At 42.1% G+C, this 17,685-nt stretch overlaps 2 protein-coding genes and 1 pseudogene across 2 annotated transcripts; 1 reads left to right on the top strand and 2 right to left on the bottom strand.

Annotated features, from left to right (window-relative positions):
* Window positions 1-105: 105 nt before the first annotated feature.
* Window positions 106-10,076, bottom strand: LOC139947520 (creatinase-like). Its single transcript, XM_071945454.1, has 7 exons — window positions 9,634-10,076; window positions 6,356-6,579; window positions 5,060-5,156; window positions 4,073-4,364; window positions 3,578-3,692; window positions 2,814-3,058; window positions 106-2,444 (listed from the first exon to the last, which is right to left on the bottom strand). Exons 1-7 carry the CDS (start codon window positions 9,847-9,849, stop codon window positions 2,245-2,247), a joined length of 1,389 nt encoding a protein of 462 aa, XP_071801555.1. The 5' UTR covers window positions 9,850-10,076; the 3' UTR covers window positions 106-2,244.
* LOC139947362 (uncharacterized) lies at window positions 785-1,270 on the bottom strand. The gene has a single exon (XM_071945257.1). The coding sequence runs from the start codon at window positions 1,268-1,270 to the stop codon at window positions 785-787; it is 486 nt and encodes a 161-aa protein (XP_071801358.1).
* LOC139947361 (uncharacterized) lies at window positions 10,052-16,151 on the top strand (annotated as a pseudogene).
* Window positions 16,152-17,685: the final 1,534 nt, after the last annotated feature.

Here is a 17,685-nt window from a genome sequence, read left to right as displayed (position 1 = left end):
AGCGATATCGAAATGATTAATACAACTTTTGAGTAATAAATTTAAAGTTAATAACAGGTGCAAAACTCATGGTGACAAATAAATTATTTAAAATATATTGTTTTATTAATCTCAAATCAAACAGTCAGCCCACAAATGAATATTTCAACAAATCAATGTTTTAAACCTTAAAGGCAGTGGACACTATTGGTAATTATCAAAGACTAGCCTTCACAGTTGGTGTATCTCAACATATGCATAAAATAACAAACCTGTGAAAATTTGAGCTCAATCGGTCATCGAAGTTGCGAGATAACTTTGAAAGAAAAATAACCCTTGCAACACGAAGATGTGTGCGTTTAGATGGTTGATTTCGAGACCTCAAGTTCTAAACTTGAGGTCTCGAAATCAAATTCGTGGAAAATTACTTCTTTCTCGAAAACTATGGCACTTCAGAGGGAGCCGTTTCTCACAATGTTTTATACCATCAACCTCTCCCCATTACTCGTCACCAAGAAAGGTTTTATGCAAATAATTATTTTGAGTAATTACCAATAGTGTCCACTACTTTTAAATCATACATACGTAATGTGATAAAAACGAGAAACTTTTAAGAAACAACTAGTTAAGGTTACGCATACGAATAAATGAAAACAACAATTTCAAGGACAAAAAATAAAAAAAGACTAAATTATGCAGATGGTAGAAAACTTTCTAGAAATATAATTATGAAATTGGACATTACGTTAAAAAATATCAAATAATCTTCCTCCATACAAAACAATTAATCACAAAATCATCATCATCATGTCGAGCGCCATCTAGAAGCTCGAGCCTGCCCAGTGATTTTTCTCCAGATGTTCCGGTCCAGCATGCAGGAGCGAAGTTCCTCAGCAATGGTCAAGCCGGTGTCTCGTTTTAGTGTGTCTACAAAGGAGAGACATCTTCTCCCACGCGAGGCCTTGCCTTGGGTGGGCTCCCACAGGATGGTTGGGCAAGCGGCAAGCTCCGAGTGGCGGACACAGTGCCCAGCGAGCTTGAGTCGGCGTTCACGGATCTTCTCTGTGGCCTTTGGCCAACCAGCACACAGGTTGGAGTTTCTCATGTGGTCCTGCCAGGGGATGTTTAGGGCCATACGCAGCATCCTGGTGTAGCAACCATCCAGAGACTTCTCCATACTGGTGGTGAGGGTCCAGGTCTCAGCTCCATATTGTAGCACTGACTCCACTGTTGCGACAAATAGTGATCTTTTCAGCCGGGCACTCAGCGTTGATGACCATACCTTTTTCATGCTGTGAAGCACGGACCACGCCTGTCCTTTTCGTATCTTCAGGTCTTTTTCACTGGAGTTGATCCAGGATCCAAGGTATTTGAAGTAATCACAAAATAAAGTAGGCCTACATTAATAAATAAAGTAGGCCTACATTAATAAAAACAATAAAAATTACGCAATTAAATGAATCAATTAATTAGGTTAAACAATTAATGGTAAGCATAAGGGTTTGATTGCAGCATTTAAATTTTTAGTTGATTTGAAAAGTAGGACATAAGCTTTCACAACTGCCCAATCGGAGAATGTTTGAAAAGGCAAAGAAGATGTGTCATCTCATTGACACAACTGTGCCGGGAGATAAAAGGTTTGCTTCGAAGGAGATGGAACGAGATTCAAAAGTACCAAGACCTGGCATGTCCAGGGAAATTCTTAAGATTTGGCAGGTAAAAGTGAAAATAGTACCCGTGGTGGTTGGAGCGCTCGGCACCTTTCCGAAAGCACTGGGGGACATTTCTAGACGAAATAGGAACTAATGTGAAGAAAGATACGTTCACCAGAAGGCGGCCACGGCGGTTCTGTGAACAGCAATGCTCATACGAAGGCCTCTGACTGAAACGGGACTTTGTACAACTCGATGGGTTACCGAAACAAAGGAAAATTTGATCACAGGCCTGTATGCTTCGTTTTTTTAAAGGGCAAGGGCACCGAGGCATGTTCTGCTGAGGCACCCTATATAAGGAGATTGTAAATTTCCACTGGGCATTTCAATGGCACCAAGGCTATGGACAGGGGCATCGAGGCAATCGCATTAGTTGCCTCCGTGAATAATCTTCTTTTGTATGCTGTGATTAAATTAATTATAAAGTTCGTCATAATTTATCAAATCCACAAGATGGGCAGAATTCCTAATTCTTCACGATGTTGTGCTCAGGAGCGAATGGGCAGCGTGTGGTTTTCTCCGCTCCAGTCTCATCCACACTTGGGCAGTTTTCCTAATTCTTCACAATGTTGTGCTCAGGACCGAACGGGAAGTGTGTGATATTCTCCGCTCCAGTCTCGTTTACGACTAGGATGTTGTGTTCCCTGTAGCCTCCCGCTCCAGGCTGTCCCTCTGGAATGGTTATCATCGGTTCCATCGAGACAACCATGTTGGGCTCAAGGACCGTTTCAATATCCTCACGAAACTCCAAACCTACAATGATAAAAAAAAAATACACTCAACATTTGTGACGTTTCTTGACAAAGCAAAACAAACTATGGTGTTTCTGGTCGGCAGAATGTGAATTCAAGTCCCAGTCAAGGCACTGATGTCCTACTAAAACCCTAAGCGCATTGTCCTCCGGATGTGACAATAAGCGGTCGATACCGTGTACTAGGATTGGAAATAGAAAAAGTAAAAGAACACGGAACACTATCACGGAAGCACCTTTGCTTATAGACCTCTTTCCCTGGGCTTGCGACCTACAACGATTAAGCTCACTAATATGCGGCATCCTTTCAACACAAACAGATGTGTAAAACTATCTTTGTTTTTGTTTTAATAATTAGATCATTTCTTTACCTGCCTCCCGTCCGTAATAATGGCACATTATCCCGAAGGAATGTCCATAGCCGAAAGTACGATACTTCAACAGATCGTACTTCCGGTAGATCTCATTGAGCTCCAGCGCGACGTCCTTGCATTTTACACCGGGTTTGATGAGCTCCATGCCCCGTCGGTGCACCTCGCAGTTGACCTCCCAGAGACGGAGTTGCTCGTCTGTGGCATGGTCGATGAACATGGTACGCTCCAATGCTGTATAGTAACTGGGATAAACAAATTAATATGTAGCCACTTTGAAAACAAAAAAGGGGATTAGTGGTAATTCATCAAACCATTTTACAAATTCAAACAGTGAGGTTGGCTGACTTTACTAAAACCTCGGCTTAAGACTTGATTTAAAATACCGTTATCATGTGAGAGGTCCCTATTTAGCATATCGCGCTAACAAGCAGACAAGCCGCATATAACAGTGCGCCCTCGCCGTCAAAATGTGGCCCCGCGTGCGGAACAGGTTTGGCAGTGCAGTGCACCACAAAACAACAATTTTCTGGCGATGGCACGGGATCGGAACTTGAGTCAAGTCTAGCCCGGCACGGTCTCCGGCTCCGGCTTCAGGCTCCTTCTGCTGATCTTCAAACCACTGCGTGCAACAAAAAAAGTGTATGCTGGCTGCCAAAAAGCGCGCCCTCTGTCGAGCTATCTCTGTCTAGTTTACATTACGTTACGAGTATGAGATAGTGACGTCTTGGACCAAGACTAGGGGTCTAGAGATTGCAACTCACCCACTGATCATTGGAAACATGTTGAGGCTCACAATGTCTCCACTCACAAAAGGTCTGGTTGTGACAGAGTTATGAGCACCGTCGGTGTTTATACCACCTTGAACCCAAGACCATGCTAGCGTAACAGACAAAAACGGGAATCTTCGTTAGTGGCGGTAAAACCAACCGGATGATGGTCTAAGTTATTAAATACTATAATGAACCCGATATTGAGTCAACGACTCGTACAAAACTTAGCCCCAGTCTGCCATGTTGTTTTATAGATCTTACCCCACCAATGCCAAAATATTCACCGACAGCTATCAAATGGCAGTCTTTATTCCAATGGGAGACTTTGAAGCTAAACTAAACTTCCATTGTAGGTGTAGTTTTGAGCATGCGTATATTGCTGAGAACAATGGATTTTACCTGGTAAGTCTGCTGCCACCAAGCGTCTTAAAGGTCTCTCATTGGACTCATTGCACACTTCAGATCAAACTTGTCTTTATTACTCACTGTCTCTCAGTTCCGTATGTGGATACGTCTTCGCAATCTCCCTAACCATCGCCCCCTGTGCCGCCATTGCAACCTCGTACTCGGGAACACCTGCAGCCAACACCGCGCGCCCAACGTCCCCGCCGATGTCACCGACCCGAGCGCCCTCTCTGATCAGTGCGATCTCCTCTGGTGATTTGATCATTCGCATAAACATGCTGGGTTCAGCAATGTCGATCACCTGAGCGCCCGGGACGGCATTTTGGAAGTTCTTGAAGTCTTGTAGAGGAATATGGTCGAACTCACATCCTACCTATAGTCGAGAGAAAATAGTGAAAGTTGGCCCATGTCACACGAGACATCTTACAGGCAACCAGTTCCCCAAGGCAATCTCCAAGAAGAAAGGGCATTCACATTTGAATGTTCTTACATTATTTTCTTGGGTATCGTAACACATTGTTTACAAAATAAATCTGATCGAGGCACCAAAGTAGTCATGTATACATGAACTGCAGTCAAGTTGCCTGTGGAAATTCCCCGTTTGACAAGGCCGTAATGTTAATAGTCAACATGCATTCCTAGATCCAAAAATGAAAGTCGGGGACACAGACTTCGCAATTGCTGCACCGCGCTTATGGAACAAGTCTTTACGTCATTGGCTGTGTTTAAACCTTTCTTCCAGGCACATTGTTCCCAGACCTTTCCTAAGTTGCTCCCCTCTTTGTTTATCTTCCTGGCTTGTCGCTTGTCCGTTTTTGTATTGCTTTTGTTCTTGTGTTGCCCTCCCTTTGTTTGTATAGGCGCTCTGTTTTGTATAGCGTTATATAAATGCATTCTATTATAGGCATGCATCTGCATGCATGAGACTATGGCGTCTGCGTTGGAACTTAACTCATTTTAAAACTTTTATTCGGTTTCCTTAAAATAATGCGTTGACATTATGTTTTCAACATGGCGCCTGCGCACAGTTTGCTATTGAAACTGATATTCTGTTTTGTTTGAACATACCTTCCCTTTGACGTGCCCGAGTTCCTGTTCAACAGCTCTCCAATAATTCCCGCTTTGCCAGTCGGTGTAGATGACTGTATCTCCACATTGATTCCTCCTGGAAAATTTGAACCATGAAAAAGATATCAACTGGCAATGATGGTTTAAAGGAAATGTGTACCATTGGTCTTTGGGAACGTTCAAGTGTTTTAATCATACACACATGAAGTGTTGTACATACTCAATAAAATTATCCTGCGAAAATTTCATTTCAAAAGTTGGTCGCGTATACGAGATTTCGCCGAAACTCCGGAGCGAATACATTGATGAATATTATCCGTACATGAATATACAGTCTGAGAAGCATTTACCGCAGCCGATTTCACGCAACGCTAGGATTAATTCTATCTCGAGTGAGGACGAGTAACTAGTCAATTAGTCAATCAGGATTCATCTTACAGAGCAAGGTTGGGACTCGTCCTAAGTCCTAAGTCATATCCTAAGATTAATCCTAAGTTAAGAAGAGGTTGGTGAAAACGACGTCCGGTAATAACGTTACCAAATGAATGCTTCTTATAAATATTTAAGCATAATTTTCATGACCGTCAGTTTCAGAGTAATTTTTTTTGTGTTCATAATGTGCAGAAATTAAAATTTAAAAAGGGTTCATCAACAAAATTATCCAGAATGCATTTTATTGCAGTCGTCATTTCCTCTTGCTCCTATTTGCAACCGTAACTGAATATGTATGAAGTATAGTAAAACAAATATAACATGGTTTCTTTCGTGTGACTAAAATAGTCGAGTATTGTAGCTCCCCTCGGTATTGGAAGTTGACAAACTAGTTCCCTCGGCTTCGCCTCGGGAACTAGTTTGTCAACTTCCTCGCGGAGATAATATCGACTGTCACCCTCAAACCATGTTATTTTTGTATAATATCTTTGTTTTATAACTTTGAGAAGCGTAACACCCGTTTCAGACAGGCGCACCAAATAGATTAAGAGCGACTCTAGGTCGACCAAAATAAGTTTTGGTTTCAGATGGGCGAACTTAACATAACATTTACTGTAGGTTCATCTCATGACAAGATCGACGTCTGAAACCAAGACGCCAAAGTCAGTCCGAACGACTGCAACATTAGAGCTTTCGATTTCCATTGGAACCTTGCATGTACTTAAATCAGAATTTAGTTCGGTGCGACTCTGGAGCACCTGTCTGAAACGGGGTGTTACTGTAGTTTCTTCTGCACCGTGTAAGTCCCGGGGTTGATCTCGCAGCTCTCACAGGGGCTCTACACTCAATGTGAATGAGACGTACCTGGTAGGCTGTCCATAGTCAATTAGCGCTGCAATGATAACAACCTTCTCAGGGGTGACGACGAGACCATACGGACGTCCAAACGCAAGGTACAGAAAATCAGAATAGTAATTGATAGAGTGATAGGATGTGAAGAGGGCGCCACCTATTGAGTTATTCTCCATGTAGGTTCGGAGCTTGGACAATCGGCTTTCTAGTTCGGCCTTGGAGAACGTTGGCTTCACCTGGGGAGAACAATTGAACCATAATCGAAATTAGGGTAATTAATTGGGGTTGAACAAAGACAAATTGACTAGAGTGGGACTCGAACCATTGACCTCCAGATCAACATGCCAACGCTCTACCAACTGTGAGCTAACTTGCCCTATGTTAGCCTTGATCAAGACTGTTGACATACTGTTTCCCCGGCCCGTTTCGCGGCACACGCATGCAGTGCATACACGAATGTACATTACCATTCCCCGGCCCGGTTCGCGTCACACGCATGCAGTGCACGGTGCATACACGAATGTACACGACCATACATGTACATTGTACTGCGAGAACAGTATAGCGTAGTCATGAGTACAGTCGTGTCTCAACCTCGTACGTGTGGAATGTACACGAACATACATGTACATTGTACTGCGAGAACAGTATAGCGTAGTCATGAGTACAGTCGTGTCTCAACCTCGTACGTGTGGAATGTACACGAACATACATGTACATTGTACTGCGAGAACAGTATAGCGTAGTCATGAGTACAGTCGTGTCTCAACCTCGTACGTGTGGAATGTACACGAACATACATGTACATTGTACTGCGAGAACAGTATAGCGTAGTCATGAGTACAGTCGTGTCTCAACCTCGTACGTGTGGAATGTACACGAACATAATGTACATTGTACTGCGAGAACAGTATAGCGTAGTCATGAGTACAGTCGTGTCTCAACCTCGTACGTGTGGAATGTACACGACCATACATGTACATTGTACTGCGAGAACAGTATATACATGTACATTGTACTGCGAGAACAGTATAGCGTAGTCATGAGTACAGTCGTGTCTCAACCTCGTACGTGTGGCTCTAACAACACTTAGAACCATGGAGGAAGAAAAAGTACTCATGTACCGTACGTGTACCATACAATTGGTAATGTACACAATAGGTATGTGTGTGTACATCTGCTGTACACGTATAATATTGCACTGTGTTATGTATGGGGTGCGCTGGCGGAATTCAGTGATGGGGTCTGGGATTTTGCAGGTCGCGGCTGGCTGTAGCGCCTTGATCAAGGCTAGCCTTATGTTGGCGGTCTACCTCTTTTTTGTTCATTCTTTTGTTTGACGGTTTATATAGTATGGTTTATATTATAAAAACATGACACTTATCAGAACTTACCAATAGATGGCGTCATTTGTCCAGTATTTACGAACAAGGGGCTGTATCAAAGTTTTGTTTTAAATGTTGGTCACGGTCAACAAAAATGACGTCTTCATGGCAACAAATGACGTTAACATGGCAACAATCGAGCGGCCATTTTGGGTGGTTTTGCCATGTTTTTAAAGTTATTATTATGTTTTAGAATACCGCAGTAAAACCAACCCTTTAACGAGGCCACATTACCATTTAACAACGCCATCTTATCTCTAGAGTGTTGCCAGATCTTGAAGACACACGGCACCTTTGGTAATTGTCACTTGAAGTATCCCAGCATATGCATAACATAACAAATCTGTGAAAAATTTGACTAAGCTGGTCATCGAAGAAAAAACACCCTTGTCGCACGACGTTGTGTGCTTTCAGATGCTTGATTTTGAGACCTTAGCTGAGGTGAGGTCTCGGAATCAAATCAAATATCTTAGTGAGAAATTATTTTCTCAAAACTACGTTACTTCAGAGGGAGCCTTTTCTCGCAATGTTTTATACTATCAACAGCTCTCTATTGCTGGTGAAATAAGTTGTTAAGCTAATAAAAATAAAATTAAAATAAAAATTACCAATAGTGTCTTCAACAACAAAATAAATTAAGTGCTAACAGTCACTGAGTGCATCAGGTTTTCTGTTCACAGATTTAACCAAAACATACACAAACCCACTAACAATATCACACATTTTAATTTCAGATATTTACACTGTACTCTATAATATGGAGACTGGGGGAAGTCTATTAACATCACCCCATGGTGCACACTATCTTTTTAAAGTCAACAGCACTTGTTAGAACTAGCAAGGACAAAGCCACATTGTTTAGTAAACAGACAAGTTTACACCATAGGGCAAGGACTTTTACACAAAGCAGGGTTAAATCCATGTTTCGCTATTAAAAGTCTTTCGTTATTTTCTTGCATAACCAATAAATTGAGGCATTTGTATGACCAAGGCTTGCGTATGTTGGATGAAAAAGGTTTTTATTAGCAAAACATGGACCCTGCTTTGTGTAAACATCTGTCCACTGACCTCTCATTATAATGACTGTTTGGGTTTACAATAATCTAACAATTCAATTCAATAGCCTAGCCTGGGCGTTGGCTATCAATCATGGAGCAAAGTTAGCGGTGAACACTCATGGAACGCCCCTTTGTGGATTAACTGGCACGGTACCAAGTAGGCATTGTCTGTCATGCTTCAAAGGTTTGATCACACATGGGTAAATACCAATAGAAAAAAGCAATTACCATAACAAATTACATGGTAAGTTAAGCCCTGCCGCTGTTGACAGTATACAATAATTTGTATATCCATTTGGGGAAAATTTTCCGTATCCTGCCAACTTTTCTTTTCAGAAATGAGAAGTCTCCCGAAACCAGAAAATCTACCCCGCGATAGTAAAACATAATGGCAGACAGTTCTCTAAGAAAACAAGCTCTACCTGGCAAGTAGACACCCACAATGTCCTTACTCTATGCATGGAGGAATAAATTAGATTTATTCCTCCATGCTCTATGGTGTTACCACAAACCAAATATTGATACCTCACCATGCAAATAACCTTTTTGAGATATGGACACCATATGGAGTGCACTATTTGGTTTTGCTGAATATACAACAGAATTGACGGTTCTCCTTGGATAATTTAGTGCAGTATTTCTATCTTGAGCGATAGTTTGGTTTATCTTATATTTCATAGTTCCTTTCTCCTGTTGTTTGGTACGTACTTTTGCCATGTTCTTCCTGTGTTGTTATCCAAATAAAGTCAATCAATCAATCAACCACCCCGAACCTTATAGTGTAATAATGTGTCCACTTATTATCTCAAACATGGCTAATGCCTCAAATCTCATAAACATACACTACCTTTTCGCCGTTCGTTATTGTCAATAGACTTGGTAGGTTTGGATCAGCAGCGGTGCTGGAGTGCAATCTACTGGAGTGCTTTGAAGTATTAATGTCAGCACACAAAATCGGCCTGCTGTAGGTGGTAACAGCTAGCCCGCCGCCGCTCCTTCGTGAAGCACCCCGGGCTGGTGCGACCACCAAACGGGCAAGTCCTCTCGCGATGAGCCTGAACATAGTTTCCGCGACAAATAACACAAAATACTGGCAGAGAATTATATGAACTGCTTCTTTGAAGACTGAATTTGCTGACTGTTCAGCTTGAACGCTCTATTATTGAGCCAGCAAAAGTGAGAATTCACCCGGTTGGCACAGGGGGCGTTGCTTGTTTTCGAATTCACAGCTGTGTGTATGGTGGTTCGGCGCTCTATCTATCCCCATGAAACTCCGTATGTTGTCTAGCCTGGTATTGTCTATTGTCATTTACCCACCCGCGACAGGTTAGCCTTGATCAAGGCTGTTGACGTACTGTGTGTGGCCCGGTTCGCTGCACACGCATGCAGTGCATACACAAATGTACATACATTGTACAGCGAGAACAGTATAGCATAGTCGTGAGTACGGTCGTGTCTTTCTACGTTCAACCTCGCACACGTGGCTCAAACAACAGCCTTGATGGGTTTGTAAAGCTTTATCGGAATTCCGATAAAAGGGTATTCATGATGTGGGCGTGTCATTCTAAACATTGGCCAATCACAGGCGCGATTGAGAATGACGTATTACTGCTAGCAATCATGCCACGTCCATGTGTGTGTGCGTACGCTAGCTGTATGGACATACTACGTGCTTTTATAGCATAGCGTCGTGAGCGTGGTGTATTATTAGCTATGATTGTAAAGGGGTCTGAATGCGCTGCCGGACGGGTGAGCCGGACAAGACTCGCCCGGTCGGTAATGGTGTTGAACAACTTCGAACAACTTCCGTTGTCTTGCGTTTCATTATAACACGAGGACTAGCATCATAATTATATTACAACGTAGCTGGTAGATTTGTCCCTGAGTTGAAAGCTGCTGTACTATAAGTGTAACGTTGTAGTGTAGTACTAGTATGGCAAGACTTAGTTTATGAAATTGAACTTTACTTGTAGTTGTTGTTCAGCCACACGCCATCTGCTACCGTCTGGTATGTTCGACAACACATATTTCCGATCCCCAACTTTGATTTACCGCGAGAAACGTAATAAATAATATATATGTATACAGTAAGACAAAATAAACAGCTGGGTTTCTTATCTCATCTGGTCTGTGTTTGTGCTTCAAGGGGATGGGGTGTGTTGTACTGTCATATGCCCAGCACCTAAGAATTGTTACCAAGTAGCCATCTTGCCGGAAACCCATGACACCTGGATACTTTTTTAACCTTTCTCAAACACATTTGACATGGTCTAATTGTCTTCCTTCTATTTCTCAACCCATGATTGATGCATTAACCGCGGTTGTTATATTTTGTTGAAAGTTTCTTTAGTGGTTTTGCAAATTATACACCACTGATTTCCAGCGACTTCCAGTTTTGTTTTACTAGTATAGTAGGGATTTCTCCCTCGCCCGCCGCCATTGCAACTACAGCCACGAGCACATGTGTGCGAGTGCTTGCAGAACGTTGTGATTGACATCGCAGCGAGAGTTTATAGGTCACCAACAACCAATGAGAACGGGTTGTTAGTATACATTAGCATAATGAGCTCCGCCCTAAATTTTGGCAGTTACAAAACCATCAAGGCGCTACTTAGGAAGTACCCATGTACCGTAAGTGTACCGTATACAGATGGTACATGTACATGTACAGTACGTATGTGTACATACGCTGTACACATATCATATGCACTGTGTTAATTAATGTATGGGGGTGCGCTGGCGGAATTCAGTGATGGGGACTGCGATTTTGCAGATCGCGGCTGGCTGTAGCGCCTTGATCAAGGCTAGCGACGGGTAGATTTTGGATTCCGCTTCAGGCTTAGCCTTGATCAAGGCGCTCCAGCCGCGAACTGCAAAATCCTAGCCTCCATCACGGAATTCCGCCAGCGCACCCCCATACATAATACAGTGCATATAAACGTGTACAGCGTATGCACACGTTCGGTACATAAGTACTTTCTAAGTAGCACGAGGTTGAAGACACGACCGTACTCATGACTACGCTATACTGTTCTCGCTGTACAATGTACAGCATAGACAATGTACATGTATATGTTGTTCGCGTATACACTGCGTGCAGTTTTTATGCCGAATCGCCGCGCACCGGGCCGGGGCACACTACGCCAACAGCCTTGAATCAAGGCTACTTCAGGCTCCATTCTCTCGTCAGAGAAGCCCTGAGCCCGACGCGCAGGTCAAAGGTAGCCTGAGCCGAGTCTGGAGCCGAAATGGAGCACAAACATTTAGTTTTGTCTGTTTGGCGCGCCATAGGCCTTCATTCTAATGTGCATTTTATGCTTTCCTTGCGTCAGAGATGCACCCATACCATTGTGTTTGATAGTCTAATTCATTCAAGCGTACCAATATATAAAAAATATAGAAAAATCTCATCCTTCTTACGTGAACAGCCCTTTATCTGTCTCATGCTCAGCTTCCAAGAAAAATAGGCTTATTCTTGATCTCAGCGTCCTCAACAAATTCATACCAAAAACGCGCTTTAAATTGGACGACTGGAAATCGGGTATTCAATTTCTGTCACAAAATGCTCTCATGGTTACATTCGATTTAAAATCGGGCTACCATCATTTTGACATTGCCCCTGCCTCCCAATGTTACCTGGGGTTTTCTTGGTCTATTAACGGGGTAGTCGCAGACATTTCGAATTTACGGTTTTGCCTTTCGGGCTCAAATCCGCTCCTTACATATTTACCAAAGCTCTGAAACCTTTGGTCACCCACTGGAGGTCATGTGGAGTTTTAATAGCTCTCTACTTGGATGATGGTTTCATTGTCATCCCTAGACCTAAGGAAGCATCAAAACACAACCAGATTGCCTTAAACATCTCTAACCACATTCGTTCTGATCTTTTAGAAGCAGGTTTTGTATACAACATTTCTAAGAGTATTTGGAGCCCTGTATATTCTATCGATTGGTTGGGTATGAGATGGGACACTGCACAGGGTACACTTAAGATTCTTGATCGTAGGATCGTTAAGATTAATAAATCTATTGATTTTCTTCTACAGCAACATACGTCTTTCACAATAAGAGATTTGCATTCATTCGTAGGCCAAATTTCGTTGTCCCCCGTTGTTGGTAGTATTTCTAGATTAATGACTCGTCACTGTCAAATGACAATCGCAGCAGCCTTTGATGAAAACGTTCCAGTCGTTCAGATTTCTGTCTTTCTGAAGTTAAGTTTTGGAGAGCTAATGCCAAAATTTTGAATGTTCGTTTTGTTTTCGCTCACCGAGTTGTTAACAAGATAATTTGCTCAGACGCCAGCTCCACCGGTGCGGGTGCTATAATCTGTAACGAGGTTCACACAGCCCACAAATTGTGGACTAACACAGAATCAGTCCAAAGTTCCACTTGGCGCGAGCTCGAGGCGATTCGCTTTGCGCTCTTGTCTTTCCTACCTTTGATTCATGCCTCTGAGTTGAAGTTGCTTACCGATAGTCAGTGTGCAGCAAAAATTATCGAGTCCGGAAGTATGAAACCAAACCTGAACAATCTGGCTGTTGACATTTTCAATATTTGTCTGAACAACTCTATTCGCATTGATGTTGAGTGGATACCCAGGGCTAAAAATGACCAAGCTGATTTTGTCAGTAGGATTCTCGACACGGACGATTGGTCCCTTTCAGAAAAGTTTTTCTCTGTTATCAATGCTCGCTGGGGTCCATTCACAATTGACTGCTTCGCTACTTTTTATAATACTAAACTGCCCCGATTTTATTCTTGTTTTTGGAACCCAGGTTCTTCGGGTGTAAACGCCTTTGCCCAGAACTGGCACGGTGAGAGTGCATTGTTGGTTCCTCCTGTAGCCTTAGTGGCATCAACACTTAAACACATGCATCTTTGCAAATGTAAAGGCGTAATAATTTTCCCCTGGTGGCCTTCGCAACCCTTCTGGCCTTTACTATGGTCCCAATACCGTACCTGGGTCAAGGACCTTATTACTGAAGTTGGTTATCTCGCGCTTAAACATGGCAAAAATCACAACTCCCTACTTGGTTCAAATGATTTCGAGGGCTGCGTTGCAGCCACATATCTAGATTTCGTTCAAATTTAATCCCTTCTCACTCTTTTACAGTGATGAGTATCACATATTTTCATTCTTAATTCTTCCTCTCTTTTTTTGTGCATACAGATAGTCCACAACCACCCATTTTGGCTCGATTTTCCCCTCCAATTCCAAGCCCAGAAAGAAATAATGCTGCTAGATGTAATGTTTGCTAAATCCGAGGGTACGGTTATGGCTTATTTCTATAAATGTCGTCAATTTTTATCCTGGTTAGAATCGAAAGGTATTCCTCTGGTGCTCCCCTTTTCTGAACAAGTATTAGCAATTTACTTGTCACATATAAAATCACATTCAAACTCTGAAAGTCCTTTGATTTCTACTGCTGCTTCATTGAGATGGTTACATTCATTGGTTAATGTCAAAAGTAACCCGCTTGATGCACCCATCATTCAACATGTGATAGTCAGCGGTAGGCGGGAACTCCATCATCCGCCCGCACAAAAACAGCCAATTTCCCTTAGCCAAGTCAAAGCCATTGTTCGCGGGTCCTGATGCCTCGCTTTTAGATCTTAGATCTGCTTGTTATGTCTCCCTCAAATATGCTCTCCTTTTTCGACACAATGAGATGGCAGGTATGAAGGCTACCCACTTTTCTGAATTGCCAAACATTAAGGGTATTTCAATCTTTATCCCAAAATCAACAACTGACATTTTCAGGGATGGTTTTACTGCTTTTCTTTCACTGGACACCTACTCACCAGTTGCGATTTTACGCCGATTTTTACAGGCTGCCGGAATCAATCTGGGTCAAGACAAATATCTGTTCACCCCTGTTAAATTTTTGTCCAGAACAAAAGCGTACAAAATTGGCGCCGATAGACCCTTAAGTTACACTAGGTGCAGAGAGTTGTTTTTTGAGGCCCTTAAGCGCATAGGCGTAACCGATCCAAAGGTATACGGCCTTCATAGCCTAAGATCAGGCGGGGCTTTACACCTAGCTAACAAACATGTTCCCGAAGCTTTGGTTATGCAACAAGGTCGCTGGAAGACCACTAAGGCAAAAAAAAAAAAAAAAAAAAAAAAAAAAAAAAGCCGTTTGTGATACCACCATTATCCCATGCTGTAAACAAATAATTTGAATCAAATCCTATTGCCCTCTTTTTCCTTTATTATGGCGTGTCCATTAACACTAAACTGTTTTTCATGCGTATGAGCGTAGCGAAGTAGCATGAAAACTGGCCATTTTCTATTGTGCTCTCAGAATATTATTAAAGCAGGTTTTACGTTTCGGGGAAAACGCAATTTTTCTGTTTCTGTGCTTTCCTGCTTTTTCACAAAACGTTTAAGAGTCATTTCAGGTAATTAGTTGACATATTATTTGCTCACGGTCAAAAAATGAATTTGTTTATACTTTGTGGGTGGCAAGGCCTTGGGGTGCAAGTAAACAAAATTGCATTTTCAATTCCATATATAGCCCGTTGCCATGGTTACGGCTTATTTTTTTAATTTATTTGCCATTTAAGGCCGATTTGGGGGTTTAAAAAACTGGTTTTTAGCTCATATTTACAACTCCACCCCACCGAAATGCAAAATAATTTAAAAAAACTTTGTATATCACTACAAAGTATCATCCTTGGCCTTCCTTGAGAAAAAAAAATTATTGCTTTAAATATCACCCTTGTGCTATTTTTGCATCGAGCATTACAGTATGTTTTTAGAACTTGCAAAATCGCCATTTTTACCCTATTTTTGGACCCAAAAATGTCAATTTGCCAGGGGTCTCAGAAAATTTTCCTTTCGGCTGTGATTAGGGCCAACATTGGTCTTGTCATATCTGGGCAATTGTATCCTGTTGTGACAGTTCTGCCTCAAAACTAGACTTTTTCCCCAAAACGTGAAAAAAATGCTTTTTAAGGGTCTTTTCAAATAATATTGACATACGTGGCCACGGTGAAAAAAGGGAATATTGTTCTTATACTTTGTGGATGGTAGGGACTTGGGGTCCAAAAAAAAAACATTTCAAATCATTATATAATACGTTGCCATGGTAACAGTTCATTTGTGTTTAGGCCACTTTAGGCCGATTTGGGGGTCTGCAAAACTGTTTTTAGTTAATATTTACAACTCCACCCCACCCAAAAAAAAAAAAAAATCATAAACCTTTTACATCACTACAAAGTATCATCCTTGGATTTACTTGAGACAAAAAATCATTCCTATAAATTTCACCCTTGTGCTATTTTTAGAACGTAGTTTTAGAACACCCAACTCGTTCTCACTACATTCTGAAAAAGTCTAGACTTGTTGCAAGACGCTGATGTGCACGGCGAGGACAGGGAGGAAGCGAGCGGGGGATCGCGAAAGTAGAGTGATGATATAACAAATATCGACTGCTTCGAGTGATGGTTAAAACTACGACTCCGCGGTGATCCCCGTAGCGTTGGATTTGTGAGGTACAAAAGGAAAACAATTGTATCTAATTTGAATAAATTGGGTACTAATTTATTTAAAAACGTATGGAAAAGTTGTGGCATGACAATATGGAATTTTTACCAGAAAATGTTGCTGGTACTGTGTTATATTAATTACTTTTTTTTCTGAATGCCCCTTTTAACGCTTGACTATCCTTGCGGTGGTATGATGACCAGGGTATGCTGAGAACAGACTTCACGGTGGGCCTATAGTCTAGTGGATTTGAAGCATTGCATGCTGAGGCACCAATACGGGAATGAAAGGGTAGCGATACATTCCTATAAGCCGTTTAAAACAGGCAAGGTCGTGGCCGTGCGTGCGATAAAGGCACTTACCTTCTGGTCAGGCCTTTATCGCACGGCCACGATCGACCCTGCAATGTTTTATACGGCTGTTTAAGAAGGAGTCATCTCTCTTCCATTCCCATTCAGAAATGCCACTTTGGTTAAAAAGGCGTATAAAACAAGTGAGAAAACTCGGATAAAACTTCTGACTGGTTTCCGACGTCCTTGAGCTCTGCACGTGTGGTGCATTTTTATGAGACAGTTTGCGGATATGCATTTGTGACCGTATATGCATCCTCGTAGTCTTGTGTAAAAAAAATAAGCTGCGAGATCGATCACCCCTCTCTGGAATCGAGCTTGTGGGCTAACCCGCACAAATTGCTACCCAAAAGACCGTCTATAAACAGCTCCAGCTGGTCATTATCAACCGTTTTAACACCGCACGTGACGCTCTCTTCAAATAAAACAATAACTGACCATGCATGCTTAGTTATTGGGCCATGGTTTAAAGATCAATTTAAACAAATTAACACCCTATTAAACTTGTTCTGAATCTTCACCAGTCTGTACCTTGATCGGCGGTAGTTCTTGTATTAGCTGGCCAATAGAGGGCGCACGATAGACTGGCTTGCCAGTAATTAATTTTGTATCGTGATATCGACGACTCCAATATCAAAACTTTGATGGGTGGTTACAGCTATTTTGTGTTTGTTATGAAAACCAACAATAACCCCCTGCAAAAACGACGACGACGACGACGACGGCGGCGACGACGACGGCGGCGACGACGACGACGACGACGACGTTGATGACAACGACAACGACAACGACAACGACAACGACAACGACAACGACAACGACAACGACAACGACAACGACAACGACAATGACAACGACAACGACAACGACAACGACAACGACAACGACAACAACAACAACAACACAGAAATAAAGTTACAATGTTTGAATAAATAAACCAAATGAGTGCATATCATTAGTGCACTTTGGGAAAACTTAAATCTCTCGTGGTGAAATTATCGCCCCGCTCGTGAAATGGTATAGTCCACATTTCACCTTGTGGTTCTTATTCTGCGAC

The sequence above is a fragment of the Asterias amurensis genome, chromosome 14 (assembly GCF_032118995.1).
Source record: "Asterias amurensis chromosome 14, ASM3211899v1".
In the NCBI taxonomy this organism is placed as follows: Eukaryota; Metazoa; Echinodermata; class Asteroidea; order Forcipulatida; family Asteriidae; genus Asterias; species Asterias amurensis.
Note: the sequence above shows the minus strand (reverse complement) of the source record. Positions and strands in the feature narration are given on the sequence as shown.